This window comes from Ipomoea triloba, chromosome 2 (assembly GCF_003576645.1).
Source record: "Ipomoea triloba cultivar NCNSP0323 chromosome 2, ASM357664v1".
Lineage (NCBI taxonomy): Eukaryota > Viridiplantae > Streptophyta > Magnoliopsida > Solanales > Convolvulaceae > Ipomoea > Ipomoea triloba.
In genome coordinates this window covers 5474805-5494732 of record NC_044917.1, presented here as the reverse complement: position 1 = coordinate 5494732, position 19928 = coordinate 5474805, and the positions used below count along the sequence as shown (strand labels likewise).

The window sequence follows — 19928 nt, the reverse complement described above, 5'->3', positions numbered from 1 at the left end:
TCTTGGAGTCATAGCCTGAATAATTAGTACATAAAAAGGCCATTAAACTATGGTTTCCACACCTCACTATCACTGCATCATTATCTGTAATTATTGAGGGGATTAGGATGACCCTTTTCCTTAAAAGTTGTCTTTTTCCCTCTCCCCTTTGCCACGTCGGAGGCCTTATTATATGTATCTTCATTACTTCATATGTACCAGTACAATTAATTAATATATGTAGTTAACATATTATGTATATGTCGTTAATAATTTTTGTGTATGTAGTTATCATATTATGTGTTTGTAATTACTATGTGATATGCATTTAATTTGTTTACATCTACATAAACGGTTAACTACATGTGTAAATGTTTTAACTGCATGTATATAATTTGAAAGTTATTTTTTTACCAAGGTCCACAATGTAATGTAAAACTTGGTGCAGGGTATAATTTGCCACTTTGATAATACTGTTGACTATGAGAGGGAAAACTATACCATGTTCACAATGCAATGCTACCATGGTCAAAAATGTATTCAAATCATGTACATATCATACTATGTAATACAAATAAACTAAAGGTACATAATTTATTACATATTTATTTTTTGTGCACTATTTGTTTATTTTTCATATATTATCTAAAAATAAATTTATAATACATTAAAAACAAACTTTCAACATACTATAAATGACATTTATTAGTGATTCATTATGATGTATGTAGATCATTATTTACAATATAATTTACCTAAAATGCCAATCTCCCACCAGAAGGCCCAAGATAGACAGATATAACTTGTACGCTTTGTACATGCCAGCCTGAAGTCAGCCCATCAATATTGGGTCCATTCAGATAATTGGCCCAGTCTATTTACACTTGGTAATTAAAATTAAAATAAAAATTAAAGAAAAAAAAAAAGAAAGGAAAAGAAAATAAAAGAAGAGAGACAGCAAAGAAAGAAAGTGGGTTCAAATTTAAACTTTAGGCAACGACTTTAAAAAGAGTTCACGCGGAGGAAGGTGTGGATGTTGGTGAGCCACCCTCCTTTGCCAGCTGGCTGTCGGAGGTAGCAGGCAGGCAAACTCCCTCAGACCCTTCCGCACGTGACTCACACCCCCCACCCCCCTACCCCCAATTCTTCACAAGTCTCATCAATTCCCACTTTAATAACGTGGTATATACGGACTAATGTTACATGTATTTTTATAAATTTTGTTCACATAAAGTGATTTATTAAGTTCTTATATTACATGATGAGATTAATTTAGTCATGGGTGGATCCAAAATTTTTATCCAATTTGAGTAATAGATTAAAATTAATGAGATTAAATTTTATCTACAAGGTCTTTGACAAAACAGCTGCCAACACTGTGAATCTGCCTTTGAATTGAGTCAAATTTTAATTAAGTTTCATTTAGTTAACTCTCCCTCGAATTGCTATATACACATAAGATAAATCTGTTAAAGTCAATGCCATTCGACCACTAGGGTCTCGAGCAATAATAATATTTTTATGTAATACGGAGTAATATTTATTACAAAATCAAGCTTGAAGAATTTTTAATTTATATAAATAATAATAATATATTTTAATTGATGGAACTATTTCACCAGTGTATTCATTAATTCTTTGATCTCTATACTTTTTTCCTAAGTCCTAACTATCTTCTACCAACTAAGTTAGATTGCTTCATTAAGAGCCAAGATGTACTCTGCTTTCAAACATTTAACTAGTGCACTTGAGAGAAATAGACCAAAGAAACTGTGTATTATTACTATTGTTATTTTATCATATACACAACTATATAATCTTACATATTAATTCTAACTACTTTTCTCGTGATAGATACTTATATTGCGCTTGACAAATATGAAATGTATTTTATATTTAACACACAATTCGTATGAAATTTTCATAAATATCTTGTGTTACAATATACACATAAAGATCGTACAATGCGGAATGAGTATTTCATATCTCACTGGGGATCCTATGACCTTCCATCAAAGGGAGCCACAAACGTGTCATCGACTATCTGAGTACAAGGTACTTGGCAATTTATTTAGTTAATTGTTAATGTTTTGAGTTAATCAAATGAAAATTAAAAGTTATATATGATAATTAATTTTTATATATATTTATAGTCATTAATATTTAATGACTTTATAGTCTAGTGACACGAAGCAGCTTTCCCACTATTACTTTAGTATACTGAGAAAGTAATTATGAACAGATATAAAACTAATAATACTAAAATTTATGTAAAAATACTACTCCATATTAAAAAAAAAAAAAAAAGAAGTTTGCAAAAAAAAAAAAAAAAGTTGGAAAAAAAAAAAAAAAAAGTTGGAAAAAAAAAAAAAAAAAGTTGGAAAAAAAAAAAAAAAAAGTTGGAAAAAAAAAAAAAAAAAGTTGGAAAAAAAAAAAAAAAAAGTTGGAAAAAAAAAAAAAAAAAGTTGGAAAAAAAAAAAAAAAAAGTTGGAAAAAAAAAAAAAAAAAGTTGGAAAAAAAAAAAAAAAAAGTTGGAAAAAAAAAAAAAAAAAGTTGGAAAAAAAAAAAAAAAAAGTTGGAAAAAAAAAAAAAAAAAGTTGGAAAAAAAAAAAAAAAAAGTTGGAAAAAAAAAAAAAAAAAGTTGGAAAAAAAAAAAAAAAAAGTTGGAAAAAAAAAAAAAAAAAGTTGGAAAAAAAAAAAAAAAAAGTTGGAAAAAAAAAAAAAAAAAGTTGGAAAAAAAAAAAAAAAAAGTTGGAAAAAAAAAAAAAAAAAGTTGGAAAAAAAAAAAAAAAAAGTTGGAAAAAAAAAAAAAAAAAGTTGGAAAAAAAAAAAAAAAAAGTTGGAAAAAAAAAAAAAAAAAGTTGGAAAAAAAAAAAAAAAAAGTTGGAAAAAAAAAAAAAAAAAGTTGGAAAAAAAAAAAAAAAAAGTTGGAAAAAAAAAAAAAAAAAGTTGGAAAAAAAAAAAAAAAAAGTTGGAAAAAAAAAAAAAAAAAGTTGGAAAAAAAAAAAAAAAAAGTTGGAAAAAAAAAAAAAAAAAGTTGGAAAAAAAAAAAAAAAAAGTTGGAAAAAAAAAAAAAAAAAGTTGGAAAAAAAAAAAAAAAAAGTTGGAAAAAAAAAAAAAAAAAGTTGGAAAAAAAAAAAAAAAAAGTTGGAAAAAAAAAAAAAAAAAGTTGGAAAAAAAAAAAAAAAAAGTTGGAAAAAAAAAAAAAAAAAGTTGGAAAAAAAAAAAAAAAAAGTTGGAAAAAAAAAAAAAAAAAGTTGGAAAAAAAAAAAAAAAAAGTTGGAAAAAAAAAAAAAAAAAGTTGGAAAAAAAAAAAAAAAAAGTTGGAAAAAAAAAAAAAAAAAGTTGGAAAAAAAAAAAAAAAAAGTTGGAAAAAAAAAAAAAAAAAGTTGGAAAAAAAAAAAAAAAAAGTTGGAAAAAAAAAAAAAAAAAGTTGGAAAAAAAAAAAAAAAAAGTTGGAAAAAAAAAAAAAAAAAGTTGGAAAAAAAAAAAAAAAAAGTTGGAAAAAAAAAAAAAAAAAGTTGGAAAAAAAAAAAAAAAAAGTTGGAAAAAAAAAAAAAAAAAGTTGGAAAAAAAAAAAAAAAAAGTTGGAAAAAAAAAAAAAAAAAGTTGGAAAAAAAAAAAAAAAAAGTTGGAAAAAAAAAAAAAAAAAGTTGGAAAAAAAAAAAAAAAAAGTTGGAAAAAAAAAAAAAAAAAGTTTGCAAAAAAAAAAAAAAAAAGAAAAAGAAAAGAAGAGAAATAAGTATACCTTAATTAATAGCAGCAAGGAGACCCGAAAATAAGTATACTCGAATCGAATCCCCGCCTGTATTTTCTCTTCTTGCCTCGTTTACATCTTCTTTCTCTTTCTGCAATCTCTAGAGCGTCTATTTCGAATCCTTTTTAGTGGCCAGTCAGCTGCAGTTGTGGATTGAGACATGAAGCTCAATCTCCCGGAACCGTGAGATTCAAATGCTACCAGTGAACTGCTTTCAGATTCATTTCCGAAGATCTGCTGCTGGTATTGTCTTTCGATCACGCTTATCTACTTACATACATATCATATGTGTGAATATATTTGTACGTTTATATTCATGCTTCTGCGTATATTCAGTTCCGTGAATTTTAAGTTTGCCGGTTATTGATTTTGGAGTTGGAAAGCTCAAATGTAAATGGAATTGGATTGTGTTGTGCGTGGTAGTAGTATGTAGTGAGTGTTTGGATTTCGAAATGGTTGGAGCTCGATTGATGCCGAATTCTACTGAATTCAGCAGTTGAAATGGTTGTACATTCGCATTCCAGTACGCATCGGAACTGTGATGTAGCGATTGAATTGTTGGTTTCTGAGCTGTTAGGGGAATTCAAAGATCCGGAAAGTTGATCCTGACGGTTTAACATTTGGAAATTTTGGATTGGGAAGCTGTAGGGCGCAGGACTTGAGGAATTCTTGGATTTATTTGTATGTAACTAACTTTGATTTTTTCCCTTTTGCTTAGGAAATGAGTAGTTAGTTATACCACATTGGATGAATGGTGTATTTTATTTACTCACAACTATTAATGTGTCTGTGATAAGCTCTTCTCACAAACTTAAATGAGAATGGTTGTGTGCACCTTGGGATGGGTTCTCATAGTTTGTTTATCTTTTAGTCGTAGCAGAAGCTTATTCTTCAGGGAAGACACTAAAAATGGTTAACATCTTGGGAATTCTTGGCCCTCTTTTGACTAGTCAAGGAATAAGAACTACATACACCAGAAGACTCAACATAAGAGGATAATGGAAATTGAATCTAAAAACTGTTGCTGAGACTGGACTGCTCTCCTCCCCATCTGTGTGTTTGCTTCTTTTTTTTGATCACGATGTTGATATATTTTTCATCATCTTAATAAGGACAATGGACTGTAAATATTTGTATTCAAAAGTCTATTAATGCTGATTTTATTATTATTATTATTATTGATTTTTGGCATTTCACTCGTGTTTATAGTCTAATGTATATGGGTTCATTTTGAATAAATAAATCACTATTCTCCAGTAAGCTTTTTATAATGTATTTTTCTTTTCCTAGGGAAAACTTCAGCTCATTTAATTATACTTTTTTTTTTTTTTTGAGGGATACATCAGATGTTTGCAGTGGGTTTTGAACCCAAGCCTCTAACTTAGACTTTGTTACCACCAAGCTATGTCCAAACCCCATTTGTTTAATAATTGATGGTTTAACACTTGAAATGAGGTCAACTTAATCTACTTTCCAAAATTAGCAACAAGTAACAGTTCAGCTCTTAAAATTCTTAAAATTGAGCCATGGAATATTTTTTAATCTATTTTCTCTGGAAAACTTTCTTTATATTATATGCATTGCAGTGGCCAAGGACGATACATAGTTCTGCAGTGTCTGGACTTTATGACCACTACTACAGAATACATCCTTGGTCTCTTAGAGTACATTTTAAGTTAAATTGTTGGACATTTTCTACTATTTGTTTTTAGCCTGAGAAGCAACTCCTTGTGTAGTTTCTGAATAATTCCTTATACCCCACCTGTTTGTATCCTCTATGACCTTTAAGTGTGTTTTTCACAACCATTTGTAAAATTGACCTTCAGTTCTTTATTTTTATTATTTTTAAAGGTTGACATCAAGAATTAGATATTAATCGGAGTTTCTTTGAATTTCTTGACTTTGCAGGTCATATGGCCTTCAGTTTGTGGGGATTGGTGGAAATAAAAGTCTCCAAATCATGTTTTTTCTTAGATTAACTTTGCAATTTACTAGCTCTTTTATGGGGTGAAAGTTGAAATGAAATGTTATTGCAACTCAATTACCTCTGGAAATGGAAGAGACACGAGATGAAACAGGGCGTGCAGAACAGAGACATCATACTTCCGCATATTGGGCTTCCAATTTTGTTGAAAAGTTTGGATCTGTTTCCTTGGATCCCAAAGAAGAAACACTGAGGAATAAAGAATTAACTGAGAATGAAGTAGATAATAGTCCATTGTCTCAGACAGCATCCCAGATCCTCTGGAGAACTGGAACGCTTTCTGAGCCAATTCCAAATGGTTTCTACTCAGTTGTTCCTGTGAGCTCAAAACTTTTATTTTGTCCTTTTTTTTTAAATAAAAAAATTATGTCCTTATTGCTTTCTAATTATTTTCCACGAAAATGCTTAACCATATACATTTCTGACTTGTGGTTTATGGATTTTAAAATTCCTGCAGGAGAAAAGGCTCAAAGAGCTTTTTGAAGATATTCCTACATTTGATCAGCTTCATGCATTGGAGCTTGAGGGTTTGAGAGCAGATATTGTACTTGTTGATGCTGAGAAAGATAAGAAGCTTTCTATGCTAAAGCAACTGATTGTTGCACTAGTGAAAGGCTTAAACTCCAATCCTGCAGCAATGATAAAGAAGATTGCTGGATTGGTAAGTACTTATTATGTTGATTAACTCACTACCTTTCTTAGGGAAAAAAATCCATTTTCTAATGCCATTTCAGATGTTCACTTGGCAAAGTTTTATATGGTGTTTGGGCAGTGAGAACAGGTAAAAAGTGGAGGGGACACTAGTTTTCACATGTCATTATTGAGTAAAAGAGGAAAAATAGATGTGCAAGGGTTAGTAAACATTGAACAGTGAAGAAGACCTTTTTCTTCCTCCTACAGACATACTAAACAACACAGTTCTTTCATATGATACACTAGTTTTTCATCTTGGTGAATTTACATATTTTTTGGGTATTGACATCTCATCTCCTTCAAAGTAATATGTGTGACCTCAATCTCCAATACTTCTATTTTGAAAGGTTCATCATAGATTGATTTAAGAGCCTTGGTGAGGCCTATGGAAACATGCTATAGATTAGATCAGGACTTAAATGGACCTTGATGCAGGACTACCAAATTGATCAATGTGTTAATTATTACTTTCCTACTATTTGATTGATATTTAAGCTTCTACTATCGACATTCAAAATCTATCATTTACCTCTGACTTTCTATTTAGGTTTCTGATGTTTATAAACGACCCAATTCTGAACTCAGCCCCGCAAAAGTTGCACTTGAGGAAACCTCTCATGTTTCTGAAAACAGAGGTATCCAGATGCTAGGACAAATAAAGCATGGCTCATGCCGTCCTCGAGCAATATTATTCAAGGTTCTTGCAGATACTGTAGGTCTTGAAAGTAGGCTAGTTGTGGTAAGTTTTCTCTGTCTTTCGTCCTACCCATTCGTAAATCTGAGATGAGAGAATTGCACTTGGCTTGCTATCTTCCTTTTAAGATTTCTTCTTGTTCATCTCTTGTTGTTACATTTCTCTTTTATTTTTCACTTTCCAAAAACAGGGTTTGCCTACAGGAGGAGCTTCTGAGTGCACAGACTCATATAAGCATATGTCAGTACTAGTTGTGTTGAATTCGATGGAACTACTTGTTGATCTAATGCGGTTTCCTGGCCAATTGATCCCCCAATCTGCCAAGGCTATATTTATGACCCACATATCTGCTGCTGGTGAGAGTGACTCTGCAGAAAATGATTCCTGTGATTCACCACTGGAGCCTAACAGCCCTCTCTATGGGGTTTCAGAGAGAGGAGATATTGAGAGGTTGATGAAAAGAACATCCCTTATTATTTCTAATATTTGTCATTATCTTTCATTTTGTTTATGAGGTGCCATTTTATATTTCTTTAGGAGTCCCTGTTTTTCCTCTTCAAATGGTAGGTAGCTTTATGCCTTGTTTTTATGCAGTATCAAATTTTGTTGTCTTCCTTTTACAGTATTGAGAAAGATGATGCTGTCCAGTACCAGCGAAGACTAGAAGCATCTTCAAATGCAGCTGGGCCTTCATTGAGGAACATGATGTTCCGGTCTTCCACTTCTATTGACAGAAATTTGAGGTACCATGTTGAAATTTGAAGGTTTATAACATTTTTTCCCCATAAGACTTGGCAGAGTGAATTCTTATTAGACCTATTTCTTTTTACCAGTTCATCGCATAGTGAACCGAATATTGCTACAACATTTTGGAGGAGGGGTCGAAGCAAGGTTATCACTGAACCAAGAACTGCAAGTTCTAGGTTTGTTTTTATACCAAGAATTCTTACTAAAAAGATGCTTGTTACTCTGTCTTCTAATGACTTCTTCAACTTGGAGCCTTTGTATTGCCTGCTTTTGTTTTGTGATTATGGATTTTAACTTCACTTAACATCTTATTTGTCACTAGTGGTCAGCAATTCTTTAACTGACAGAAAACTTGGCAAGATCAAAATATAAGCTTATGTTAATTGGGGGTTAGTGACTTAGTGATAAGCATTCCTATGTTGGGGCACCACAACGAATGTTGACAATTGTATCTTAATATTCCTTTTTATTTAAGAGAAGAGATTCATTCATTGTGTGCCAAGGGTGGCTAAAAGGAGTGGAGTATTCTGTCCCTTCAAGACATTGTTAAGTCCCAGATAGGATAAAACAAGTTGATCTGAATACTGGTTTACAAAAAGACAATGCTTTTATCAGTTCATCACCACTTGTGAATTTAAGTTAGATTTGTTCAGTGCCAAAAATTCATGCAAAATGAATATATTTCTTGTAGTTTGTAGCTGTAACATTTATTTATTTATTTATTAATTTTTATAGTCCTGAACATCCTTCCTTTCGAGCACGTGGCCGATCCATGCTTAGTGGTGATCATAAAACCTTCAGAGGCTATACGGATGATGTTGCTACATCAAGGTATCTCTGCTTTTAGTTTGTTAGTTCACTTTTCCTTATTGTAGATCCTTCAAGGTGTGTATGTGTAAGTCAGCAAGTTTCCCTTCATTCACTTCTCCCTAATTTTGTTATAGGGGTAGTACCACCTTACTACAGAGTACAGAGGACTTGAGTTACATTCATTGATACAATGCTAATACTATCATCACTGCTCTGCACTACGTAGGACTTTAGTTACATTCAGTGATACTTGGTTTGGTTATAAGTTATAACATAGGTTATCATAGATTGAAGCAAAAACTGTGGCGAACTGATCCCTAAAGTATTGGGGTTGGACTTTTGTGGTGGTCTGTGGGAGAAAAGTAGAAAACAGAACAGTATTGACTTGATGCTTTTCTGTCAATGAGAACATCTCCGCTGTATCTCAATTGCCTTTCCATGCTCTAGCAAAGAAGATAAAATTTCTGAGTGTACATTGGCTCCAGGAAGGTTATAGTGAAGTCCTGTCTCATCGGTCAAAGACCACTGTGTTCATGCATGTTTCTTGAAATTTTAGATACATGGTTTGTCTCATGTTCCGATAATGAACAATTCAAAGTGGACCGTCTTCTTTTTGTCATCCATCTGCCAAACTATTTGTAATTAACTTTTTCAAGAACTGTTATTATAACTTTTGCTTGCTGAGTTTCATTTTTGTTTGTGTTTTACAGATCAGAAGGTGCATCCATGTCAGAGACACGTAGATTGAGAAGAAGAAGCATTAGCATAACTCCTGAAATTGGTGATGATATCGTAAGGTTGTTATTGCTATTCACATATTGTAACTATCATTTATATTGTCATTCTTGTCTTAGATATAATTAATAACATTAATGAGTTTTACAATGCCATCGTATTCCACGTGTCACTTCATAATTCTTTGTAGTCTTTCTGAACATATCTAGAAAGTCTGCACACTACAAACAAATGTGTCGAGGTTTGAAGTTGGACATAAGTTTCCTGTCACTATATAAAAGCTTTTAGCTTATTGGGAAAATGTGATAGAGAGTACGTTAAGGAAATAAAGGCAACAGAAGTAGATACTTGCAGCATGAGTGCATGACTATGATAAAAGAATCAAGGATTGCTGGGAAAATAATAAATCACAAACAAGAGAGGGAGATGATGATCCAAATAAGTTTAAGTTTATATGAGAACTTGTATGTTGCCTGGAGCACTAAAGAATTTCATTAGTATCTCTTTCATGTTATGTATTTGGTAAAAACTATTTCTGTAATTATGACTTGAATTTTCTCATACTATGGATTTTGTTCAAAACATAGTGCAGTGAACTTTTAACGTTCACATTTAATCTCAATGTACTTCATATCTATGCCATAAATCACATTAGGGCTGTTCGAGCAATGAATGAAACACTGAAGCAGAGTCGTCAAGGAGAAAATAGGCCATTTCCTTGCGCTTCAAATGACACAGATAATGCTTCCAATCTTCAGAAAGATGTAGGCCTTTTTTTTTTTTTTTTTTTTTTCTTCTTCTTTCTTCTTCTCTCATCTTGCACTGTACACATGACCATCCTACTACAATAGATTTTTGTGTCGCTCACAATCTATTGTACCTTGTAGGCATCTGATTTCCACTCTGATGACCATGATGGCATGTCTGGTAAACGGGCAAACTTGTTTGCTTATTCAAGGGAGCACATGAGTTCCCAGAAGGCAATGTCATTACCCTCCTCTCCTCATGAATTCAGCAGTCAGACTCCTCAATCAAGTCTGGCTTTAGATCACAGGGCAAATGAAGAGATGGTCTCAACTTGGAACAGGGTTCTTGAATCACCAATGTTCCAGAATAAGCCTCTGCTACCTTTTGAAGAATGGAATATAGACTTCTCAGAGTTGACTGTTGGCATTCGGGTTGGGATTGGTAAGCATTGCTCTTGTTATTACTGTTCCTGACTTTAAAACCCCCCTTTTCTCTTCACCAAAGTAAATAATAGTATGCTTCTCCTCCTGGTACTTTTTTCTTGTGACTAATGATATTCAAAAATTGTTGCAAGCACTACTCAAATCTTAATGATTTGTTGATGCCCTTTGCCATGCAGTGATATTATTTCTTGGTGCATGCACAAAGCCTCCACATCTGTCAATGGTTACTGAATACATGGAGATGGGATCGCTATATTATTTGATCCATTTAAGCGGTCAGAAGAAGAAGCTCAGCTGGCGGAAAAGACTTAGGATGCTGCGTGACATATGCAGGTTGGTTTTTCTTCATAATGTTGAGACCATTATAGAAGTCCCCTTCTCAAAAGCAATTATGAAAGTCACAATTGTGGCAACTCACACATCTTTATGAATGCTTTGTAGTATAAAACTGGGCTACATTATTTTCTAAAGAGAATATATTGATGATTAATAACTGACTATTGTTTTCTCTGTGCAACCAAGGGGGCTGATGGGCATACATCGGATGAAGATAGTTCACCGAGATATAAAAAGTGCAAACTGTCTTGTGAATAAACATTGGACAGTGAAAATTTGTGATTTTGGGCTCTCAAGAATAGTGACAGATGCACCAATGCAAGACTCTACATCTGCAGGAACTCCAGAGTGGATGGCTCCAGAACTTATTCGTAGTGAACCTTTCTCAGAGAAATGTGACATCTTTAGCCTCGGGGTTGTAATGTGGGAGCTGTGTACTCTAAGTAGACCGTGGGAAGGTGTACCTCCTGAAAGGGTAAGCCTACCATCTGTTGGTTGCCACTTACATTAAAGCTTCCAATTTGTAAATACATACTGCATTCCTCCTATACAAGTAATTCGAGGCAGTAAATAGCAGAGCATTTTGTGTTTCATATCTCAGGTGGTGTATGCTGTTGCTAACGAGGGATCAAGGTTGGAGATACCAGAAGGACCCCTGGGCAGACTAATTGCAGGTAAGCCCCACCCAGTTCCTCCCAACATAGAATTTAGTGCCCTTCAGAGTTCGGAGTGGTTTAACAATCTCTTTACACCCTCTTAATATGTGATTGCAGATTGTTGGGCAGAGCCTCAGGAACGGCCCAGTTGTGAGGAAATTTTGACACGCCTGGTAGATTGTGAATACTCACTCTGCTGATGCAAAATCTGTTCTTTTGTATAGATACAAATGGTAGAGGTATTACAATGTGTCGGCTCAAGTTGTAACTTTTCGAGTGATTTTCAGCTCTACAAGTGTAGTGTTTGCCTTCAGCTTGACCATTAAAACATCAAAACCATTTTGGGGCAATCAGAAAGCATTCCTTGTTTGTTCAATTAGCTAAGCAAAATTACAAAAATGTGGAATCAAAAAGTATGACTTTGTCATGCAACGACAGCTCTCATTTGTACATTAGCAGTAAGTAAGAAAATTTCAAAAATTTTAAATGGATTTTGTTCCCCAAACTGGTGTGAACTACAGATTCACTCCCTGCATCAATCCGAAATCTGGCGCCTGTTTAGCTCTGCTTCAAAGCGACTTAAAGAATCAGCTCTCATCTCAGTACTCATATCATTCTCAGGTGCTGGGTAATAATCTTCTCTCAGTTGCACATCTCTCAGGTTTGGGATATTGAGAAAGAACTTCAAGAAGTGTTCATGCGCTGTTCCATGAATGAAAAGCTTCCTAAGCATTAAGCATTGTTGTAGCAAACCAGGTGCCGGTAGGGATAAACTCCTTTGGTTGACATCCCTGTCCTGTGGTGGCCAGTAATCAAGTTCGCTTAGACTCAAATTCCCAATTCCAAAAAGATAAAACCTTTCCCACAGGCTCAAATCCATCTGCCCTGACGGCGCAGTGTGCGCATAGCCTATAATGTCTCCACAATCCAAATGCATCTTCGAAAGCTTAGGATAGCGCAAAAGAGTTCTCAACCCGAATGCTCTATCTGAAGGTTTAGACAATACCCTGCAATCGCCTTCCACCTTAATCCGTATCTCCTCCAAGTTTGGACAATTCTCGAGACCAGCACCAGGAAGCGGAGTGAGAAGCTCACCCACACCAATCCAAAGCGAGAGATAATGCAGCTTGTTCCAGGTCTGACCACCACCAAAACTAGTGCCGCAGTCGTTGCCTTCACCAATGGCTTCATCGTACAGAGTATTCAAATCATAAGAATACTTTGGCCTTTTCTTCTTGTTGCAGCACATTACTGAATCATCATCATCATCATCCATACTAGTATCAGATACTCCAGCTCCATTTACCTTGTTGAGATCAAAATTGAACTCAACTCCATTAGAACTCCCCATATCCTCCACGCTATCCCACACGCAATCAATTTGAAGCCTTTGGATGGTATCTTGTATTGGCTCCAAGGCTTTCAACGACGAGACTGCACCAAGGTTTTTGCAGCAAGAGATCTTGACATCAACCAAAGTCTTCCTAAGCAAACTAGCGAGAGTTCTCATTCCCTTCATTGTAATCCTCCTACAACCTTGAATCTCAAACTTCCCCAGCCTGGAACACCCTCTCCCTATAGCTATCAATCCCATATCATTCAAGTCTCCTGGATTCCTAATTGATAAAGATCTCAGCCCTTGACAAAGAGCAACTCCATCTAACTTCCAATCTCTCGGCGTGGAAACGCCATGGAATTGCCCTAACTTCAGGAATTTTAATCTAGGACATCTTGAATTGAGAATTTCAAATGCAGGACCACTATCTCTAACACTATTAGAAACATCCAAACCAAGTTCTTCTAGTAATGGAAGACCAGAAAATACCTCAATCAAAGTGGAAACCGTTATCTTTGCTTCCTCGGCTGTGAAACCCTCGTCCCCCGGATCACCTCTCGTACTGGATAGAGCACAAGTATCAGCTAAATGAAGCACGGAGAGATTGGGGCACTTGGTGGCTATTGTAACCAGGGCTTCATCCCCGACATAACCAATGTACCTAGGATCGAACATACAAGCAGCGCGGAATTCTCTCAAATTGGGGCAGGATTTTGCAATTGCGGTGATTTCTTCGGACTTGAAGCCTTCGGAGAACGAAGGATTTAGGAGATTTAGGGCGGTGAGTTTCGAGGAAACTTGGGGGTGAGATTCAAGCGCAGGAGGAATATCATCGGTCCAGCAGTAAAACGCAGACAAGTCTAACGACACGATATTCGAACATTCGCGAAAGAAGGAGCTGAGTTCCTCGCCGGCGGCCAACTGCGGCCGTTGATGCCATCGGACCAGCGTGATTTTCATCAGCTGCGGCCACTGCGCAGCCAGGAGCTGGAGCGTGGAGGGATTGCGAGCGTAGAGCTTGAGCGAAGTAATCGACGGAAAGGCATGGCAGAGGAGGTGCGCGATTAGGGCCGGGTCAGTGGCGATGGCGGTGCCGGAGTTCGCGTGGGAGAGGAGAGGGTGGCCCCACGGGGAGAGCAACGACAGATCGAGATGAGTCACGGATCTGAAGCACGTGGGAAGCATGATGAGGTCCCTCACGTTGCCGCGGAGCGTGAGGCAGGTCCGCGTGGCGCGTTCGAGTACCAGCCATTTCCGGCAGACGAGCGCGGCGGAGTTGCGGCTGCGCGCGTCGGAGATGGCGGCGATAACGTTCGAGAGGATCACGTCCGGCAAGTCATATATGTTGGTGGCGGCGGCGGCGGCGGCTTCGTGGTGAAGCCGAACAGAAGTAGCCGCTGGAGAAGTCGCCATGAGAAACGACTCGACTAATGAGCGAGCGAGCTGAGCGGTTTGATAAGGATGACTGATATTGTTTCTCTCTCTACACCACCCCAGATGTGTGTGTATATATATATACATCGACGTATCGTCTTTGGGGCAAGAATTTCAATTGTGTTCTAGAAATTTTCATTTTTGTAAATTTAAATATTTAATGGGTGGGGCCAAGGAGTTGGGGGTAAATTTGGAGTTATTGCACTATTATTACTGTAGGTTGGCTACAGACACCATCAAACAGCACGTGAGAGGAGCATACAAACTCCATTGCCTATTGGTGCCAATCGGGCAACTTACGTAAGTAACTCATTGTTTTTTTGTTTGTTTTTTTGCATGACATGATTATTATATATGAGTTCTATGTGCGAATTGGTTCAAATGCGGCTACTGCTTCTCGTGTGAACATGTCAGAGTTGTTGGATGAGATCAAATTGATCGAAATCACTGAGAAAATGTATGTTTCAGTGGTGTATTTATGAGTGCTCTATGGTGTACCACTAAGTGACTGAAAATCAACTAAAGTGTGTACAATGTATATTTCGGTGATTTTTAAGTGCTGATGTGTGGTGCATTTATGAGTGTTATATGGTGCGGCACCAGAAAGGAAAAAAACATAGCGAGTTTAATAGACTCGTTGAGTAGTACCGTTAAACCAACGGGTCTATTGAACCCATAGACGGGTTTGACACTGTCGTTGAATAGTGAAATACTAAGCGCATTATAGATCAAATGCACCACATATCACTTAAAAATGCCCACTAAAAACTCATAAGTGCACAACACACTGCACATAATGCATCGCCGAAATATACATGTTGCATGAAATTACGAAATTGTCACAACGTATTTTCTCTTCTTCATTGATTTGCATCCATTTGATCTCAGCTCATCCTACGATTTTGACATGTCCGCATAACCGCACGGGAAAGAAGAGTCGTACCAAAGTATAAACACTCACACACATATGGCCAAGTTCCTGTGCAGTCACTCACCATTAGGTACACATAAATGCTCTACAAAGTATTCAAAAATGCACCATTATGCATGTGTGATGCATTTTTTGGTGTGTGGTGCATTTTTACATATCTAATAGTGAATCCGCACAAGAAGCACTATCCCCATTTGAATCAATATATATATTAGTCATTGAGTATTATGATATTGCCATATTTAATCATAATTTTTAATTTTAATTTATTATATCATTGATTTTATTTGTTTGCCACACTTGTTCCAATATTTAATATTTTGTCATTTCACCATTTAATAAAAGTGATTAATATGTAATTTTATTATTCAACTCTTTTGGCCAAACATGTAATTTATCTTTCTTTTTATGTAAACTCTTTTTAATTGATGATGAAATTACATGTTAGCTATATTTATTAAGTAGTGAAGTAGCAACATTTTAAAACGATGACTAATTGTTACAAATAAATTAAAATCAATGATGTAATGTGGTAAAATTGAAACAACATGATTAAATGTGTCAATGCAACAATATATAATGATGAGTAAAAGTGAATTTTGCTCTTTTTAAAATTTCAATCTTATCAATCGATATTAGTGCCAATATAAAACATAATAGTATTGTATTGAAATGATCTTCAATGATAACCAGTACAATTAAGTAAGTACACGAAAACCATAAGTAATAAGTATAAGCGAAATAGAGATAGCAATCAAAACAAACAAATCGTTTTTATGAATATATCATGACAATAATTAAAAAATAGAATAATAATAATAATAATAATAATAATAATAATAATAAAGCTAGATAGTAAATAGTAAAAAAATTATGCGCAATAGATGTCTTTTACATCTAGTTTTAACCTAATAAAATTATGTATTTTCTTCATTTTTAAATAGTAGTTGAAGAAAGAGTTGATTTGACTAATGAATAGTAAATAAGACAGAAAAATTAGACAAATTAGCAGTTATGTTTATTTAATTGGTGTGTTATTATTTGTTTAGTTAACACTAATATGATTCATTAATGTTATATAGATAGGATCTTCATCAATTGAGAGAGGTTCTCAATTTCCTACTACATGATACTCCGTATAACTTTGTTTAATTAGGACCCACCTCAAGTTACTTTCATTCATCCTATTTATTACATAATTGCCTTAATTACGTGTTCTTAGTTTTATATATACATTGTTTGTTCTTGCCTTAATAACCACTTATTTTTTATGATCAAATCACTCATTTATACTTCTTCTCCCTCACTCACTCACTTATACTTGTCATATTGAGTGAATGTTGTAAATAACAATAAAAAATTGTATAATACGATATGTGATAGTGACCGTGATTGATAAAATAATGACTGAAGAAGTGATTGGTGAGATGATAACTATTATGGGTAAGATCATGATCCCCTCCGTTGTAATGGTTACCGTAATTATTTTTCAATAACTATTTTGATTGAGTTAATTCCGTACGTAGGTTAGACTTGTAAATATATCTAACCTTCGTTGTCACTAAACCTGTTGGATCTTGGCCCTATACCATCCATTACTATAGTAGGTATATCTATCAATTGTATTAAATATATTCATTAATTAATTGATACATTATATACCTGTCTTAGGGAAAAAAAAACCATAATCAAACAATGTAAGAAGCATGTGTTGTTTGGCCATGTATATAAGATGGTCGCAGTACTTATCAAGCCCAGACTTGTTGTCTAATCTAATTAAATAAACAAGTCGGAAGTCGCAATCGAACACTAAGAAACGATCCATATGACAGCAGTTGGGTTGTTATGCCGTGGACCCAGGTCCACCTTGCAAAATGGAACTGGGTCTACATTCACATACACTATACTTTACATTCACACTTTGTAAATTTCACATTCACACATTACAGGATTATATATTTAGTAACTATATTACCACTGTTATGCATTCACACATTCAAAACTCTATATTTACAGGTCCTATACTCCATATTCACAACTTGAGAACTCCACATTCACACATTACAGGGCTACAAGTTGCTAGAACTTCTTAACTCTATTACAGATTCACACATGCATAATTCTACATTCACGATTTCTATACTCCATATTCACAACTTGAAACCTCCACATTCACACATTTCTGCAAGGTGGACCTGGGTCCACAGCATAATTTGCCACAACGGTTCCACTCCTTAATTACGTGACCTAAACTCACCAAATTGTTCAACACATATATTGTCCTTTTGCAACCATCACTCAAAATTTAAGAATATCTATAAGAGGTTTTGGGTTTATGCTCGATCTAGCTCCTTTTTTTTTTTTTTTCTTTTCTTTTTAAATAAATAAATCTTATTATCAAATTTAATTTCAATTATTTTTGTTTGTTTGTCGGATTTTGCTATTTTACTATAATTTAATTTCAATTATTTTTGTTTGTTCATCTGATTTTGCTATTCTACTAGCGGATTCAAACTTGTTAGTAAAAAAGTCATTATCTTATCATTCTCCAAATTTTTAGACTTTGGAATAAAAAATAGAGAAGAAAAAAACAGGCCATTATCTATTACACTACAAGAAAATATTGAAATACATATGGATTTACTTAAGTATTAAATACCTACACGTTAAATACCTAACGATTTTATTGATTTACCTTTTAAATGCCTACGAATTTCATTAATTTGCTTACCCCTTTTTTAGATGAAAATTTTAGATTTTCTTGTAGAGTTAATTGGTTTGAGAATTTGTATGTGCGTTCCTTTGATTTTGCTTTCTATTTAATATCAAACAAAAAGATTACAATGTATGTCACACTCTTGGAGATGTTCCATATGACATACTTAGACCTAGTAGTTTTTTACATGATAAAAAATCGGATACAAAAAATAATAGATATGGATTTAATTTTATTGTGTCCCAAGTCGTTAATGAATTGACACATTATGGCATGCTTAGTTTTGTTTGTGTTCTTAACATGTTAACATGTACATTAAGACACGATATATACATGTTTAATATGTTAAAATTATTATGTCTACACGTTTACACAAATATGTTACATGCCATGTTAACAACCTATTAATTACATGTTTACTATTTTAATATTTTTTTTCTAAAAAAAAAACTATTTTAATATTTTTTATTTAGAATAATGCTAACAACAACAATAACTATTAATACTAATATGAAATTAAAACTCATATTTGCATTAATTTAACGTTTTATGTGATTTATAATGTATTGTAATGTAATACTGGATAAATAGATACTGTCAAAATTCTTAAAAGTTACTACGTAATTAATTAGTTGGTTTATTCGTGTCGTGTTGACATGCACAATTCAAAACTCCTTAACTTATTTGTTGTGCATGTCATATTAACCCATTATAAGTTCGTGTTCGTATATAGGTCAAATATGTTAATACTTTATGCTTACTTGACATGAAAATAAACACGAAACACAAATTGTGAACGCTAGACATGCATACCCATATATATACTAAACTTATGTACAAATTGAATGCATGAGAACATACCATGACAACATATTATAGCTCGGGTTGCAAGTTCTTAATGTTTTGCCTACTAGCATTAGAAATCTGTTCTTGACAGATAATACTAGTGCAACTTAATCTCGAATCATTATTTTACTTGTCTTCCTATTTTATTAAAATTCATTAAAAAAAAAAAAACACCACTTTCATATATTGTTTTTTTTTAAAAGTCCTCATTCAATAATTCTATATTTGTAATGATCTGTATTGATTTAAAAATGTGTGAAGATATTATATATTTAAAACAAGGAATTTAGAAGCTAAGGGATAAAATGATTCGTGGGAGGAATGTGGAAAGCAAGCAAGATCAATGCTTTAAATGCGAATTGACTTATATAATGTTAATCCAATCCAATGAATTTCTTTCTTCTGAAATAATTCTAACTTCTAAACTTATGAGACTCTTTTTTTTTTTTTTTAATATTATACCATGGACTAAAATCCACCTTGAATTGTAAAATATGATTCAAAATGATATTCAAATTAATATATTATGATATATTAAATGCACATAATATATTATATATTGTCATTTTAAATTGTGACATCAAGTTATGAAACAAATCACTACATTTTCTTGCCCTTTAGGATAGAAGCTAAGATAGTAAGTATATTCTTACAATTAAGGTGCATGCATATGTGAATGAGTATCTATCCCTTTAGCATATTGATGGATATATTTTAGATATATACCTCCCATCCGCCCTAAATCTAATCATTTAAATCGTTTAGCAAATTCTTACTTTAAAATGATGGATTCTATTGAAAAATGATTGGTTAGTTGCTATATATAGGTTTCAAATAAGAACATATATAATCCTTTCTTAAAGATGGATCATAGCCGCATATTAAGGTTCATCAATGATTGATAATTTTAATTAAAACAAGGTCAATTTTATAATTATACCCAGTCTCTTTTCACTTTATTTTGTTCACAATCATTAACCGTTAATTTATCGAAATGGATGAGATCATATCCATCGTCACATTTTACCTAGAGTATGATCTGTTCCTGTTCTCACGTGAACCCCCCCCCCCCCCCCCCCCCCCC

At 33.8% G+C, this 19928-nt stretch overlaps 2 protein-coding genes across 2 annotated transcripts; one reads left to right on the top strand and one right to left on the bottom strand.

Annotated features, from left to right (window-relative positions):
* Positions 1–3759: 3759 nt before the first annotated feature.
* Positions 3760–11957, top strand: LOC116011281 (serine/threonine-protein kinase EDR1-like). The gene is given in 15 exon segments (XM_031250833.1): positions 3760–3979; positions 5645–6038; positions 6178–6381; positions 6961–7152; positions 7298–7557; positions 7731–7850; positions 7941–8030; positions 8590–8685; positions 9375–9461; positions 10055–10163; positions 10287–10602; positions 10661–10922; positions 11112–11400; positions 11527–11599; positions 11699–11957. Coding segments are annotated over 14 exon segments (2430 nt in total). The 5' UTR covers positions 3760–3979; positions 5645–5789; the 3' UTR covers positions 11782–11957.
* A 25-nt stretch (positions 11958–11982) lies between these two features.
* On the bottom strand, positions 11983–14390 carry LOC116011280 (F-box/LRR-repeat MAX2 homolog A). Its single transcript, XM_031250832.1, has one exon. It carries the CDS (start codon positions 14328–14330, stop codon positions 12117–12119), a length of 2214 nt encoding a protein of 737 aa, XP_031106692.1. The 5' UTR covers positions 14331–14390; the 3' UTR covers positions 11983–12116.
* Between the last annotated feature and the right edge of the window lie 5538 nt (positions 14391–19928).

Coding starts and splice junctions, on each gene's coding strand:
- LOC116011280 (XM_031250832.1), bottom strand. CDS start 14,330: ATGGCGACTTCTCCAGCGGCTACTTCTGTTCGGCTTCACCACGAAGCC.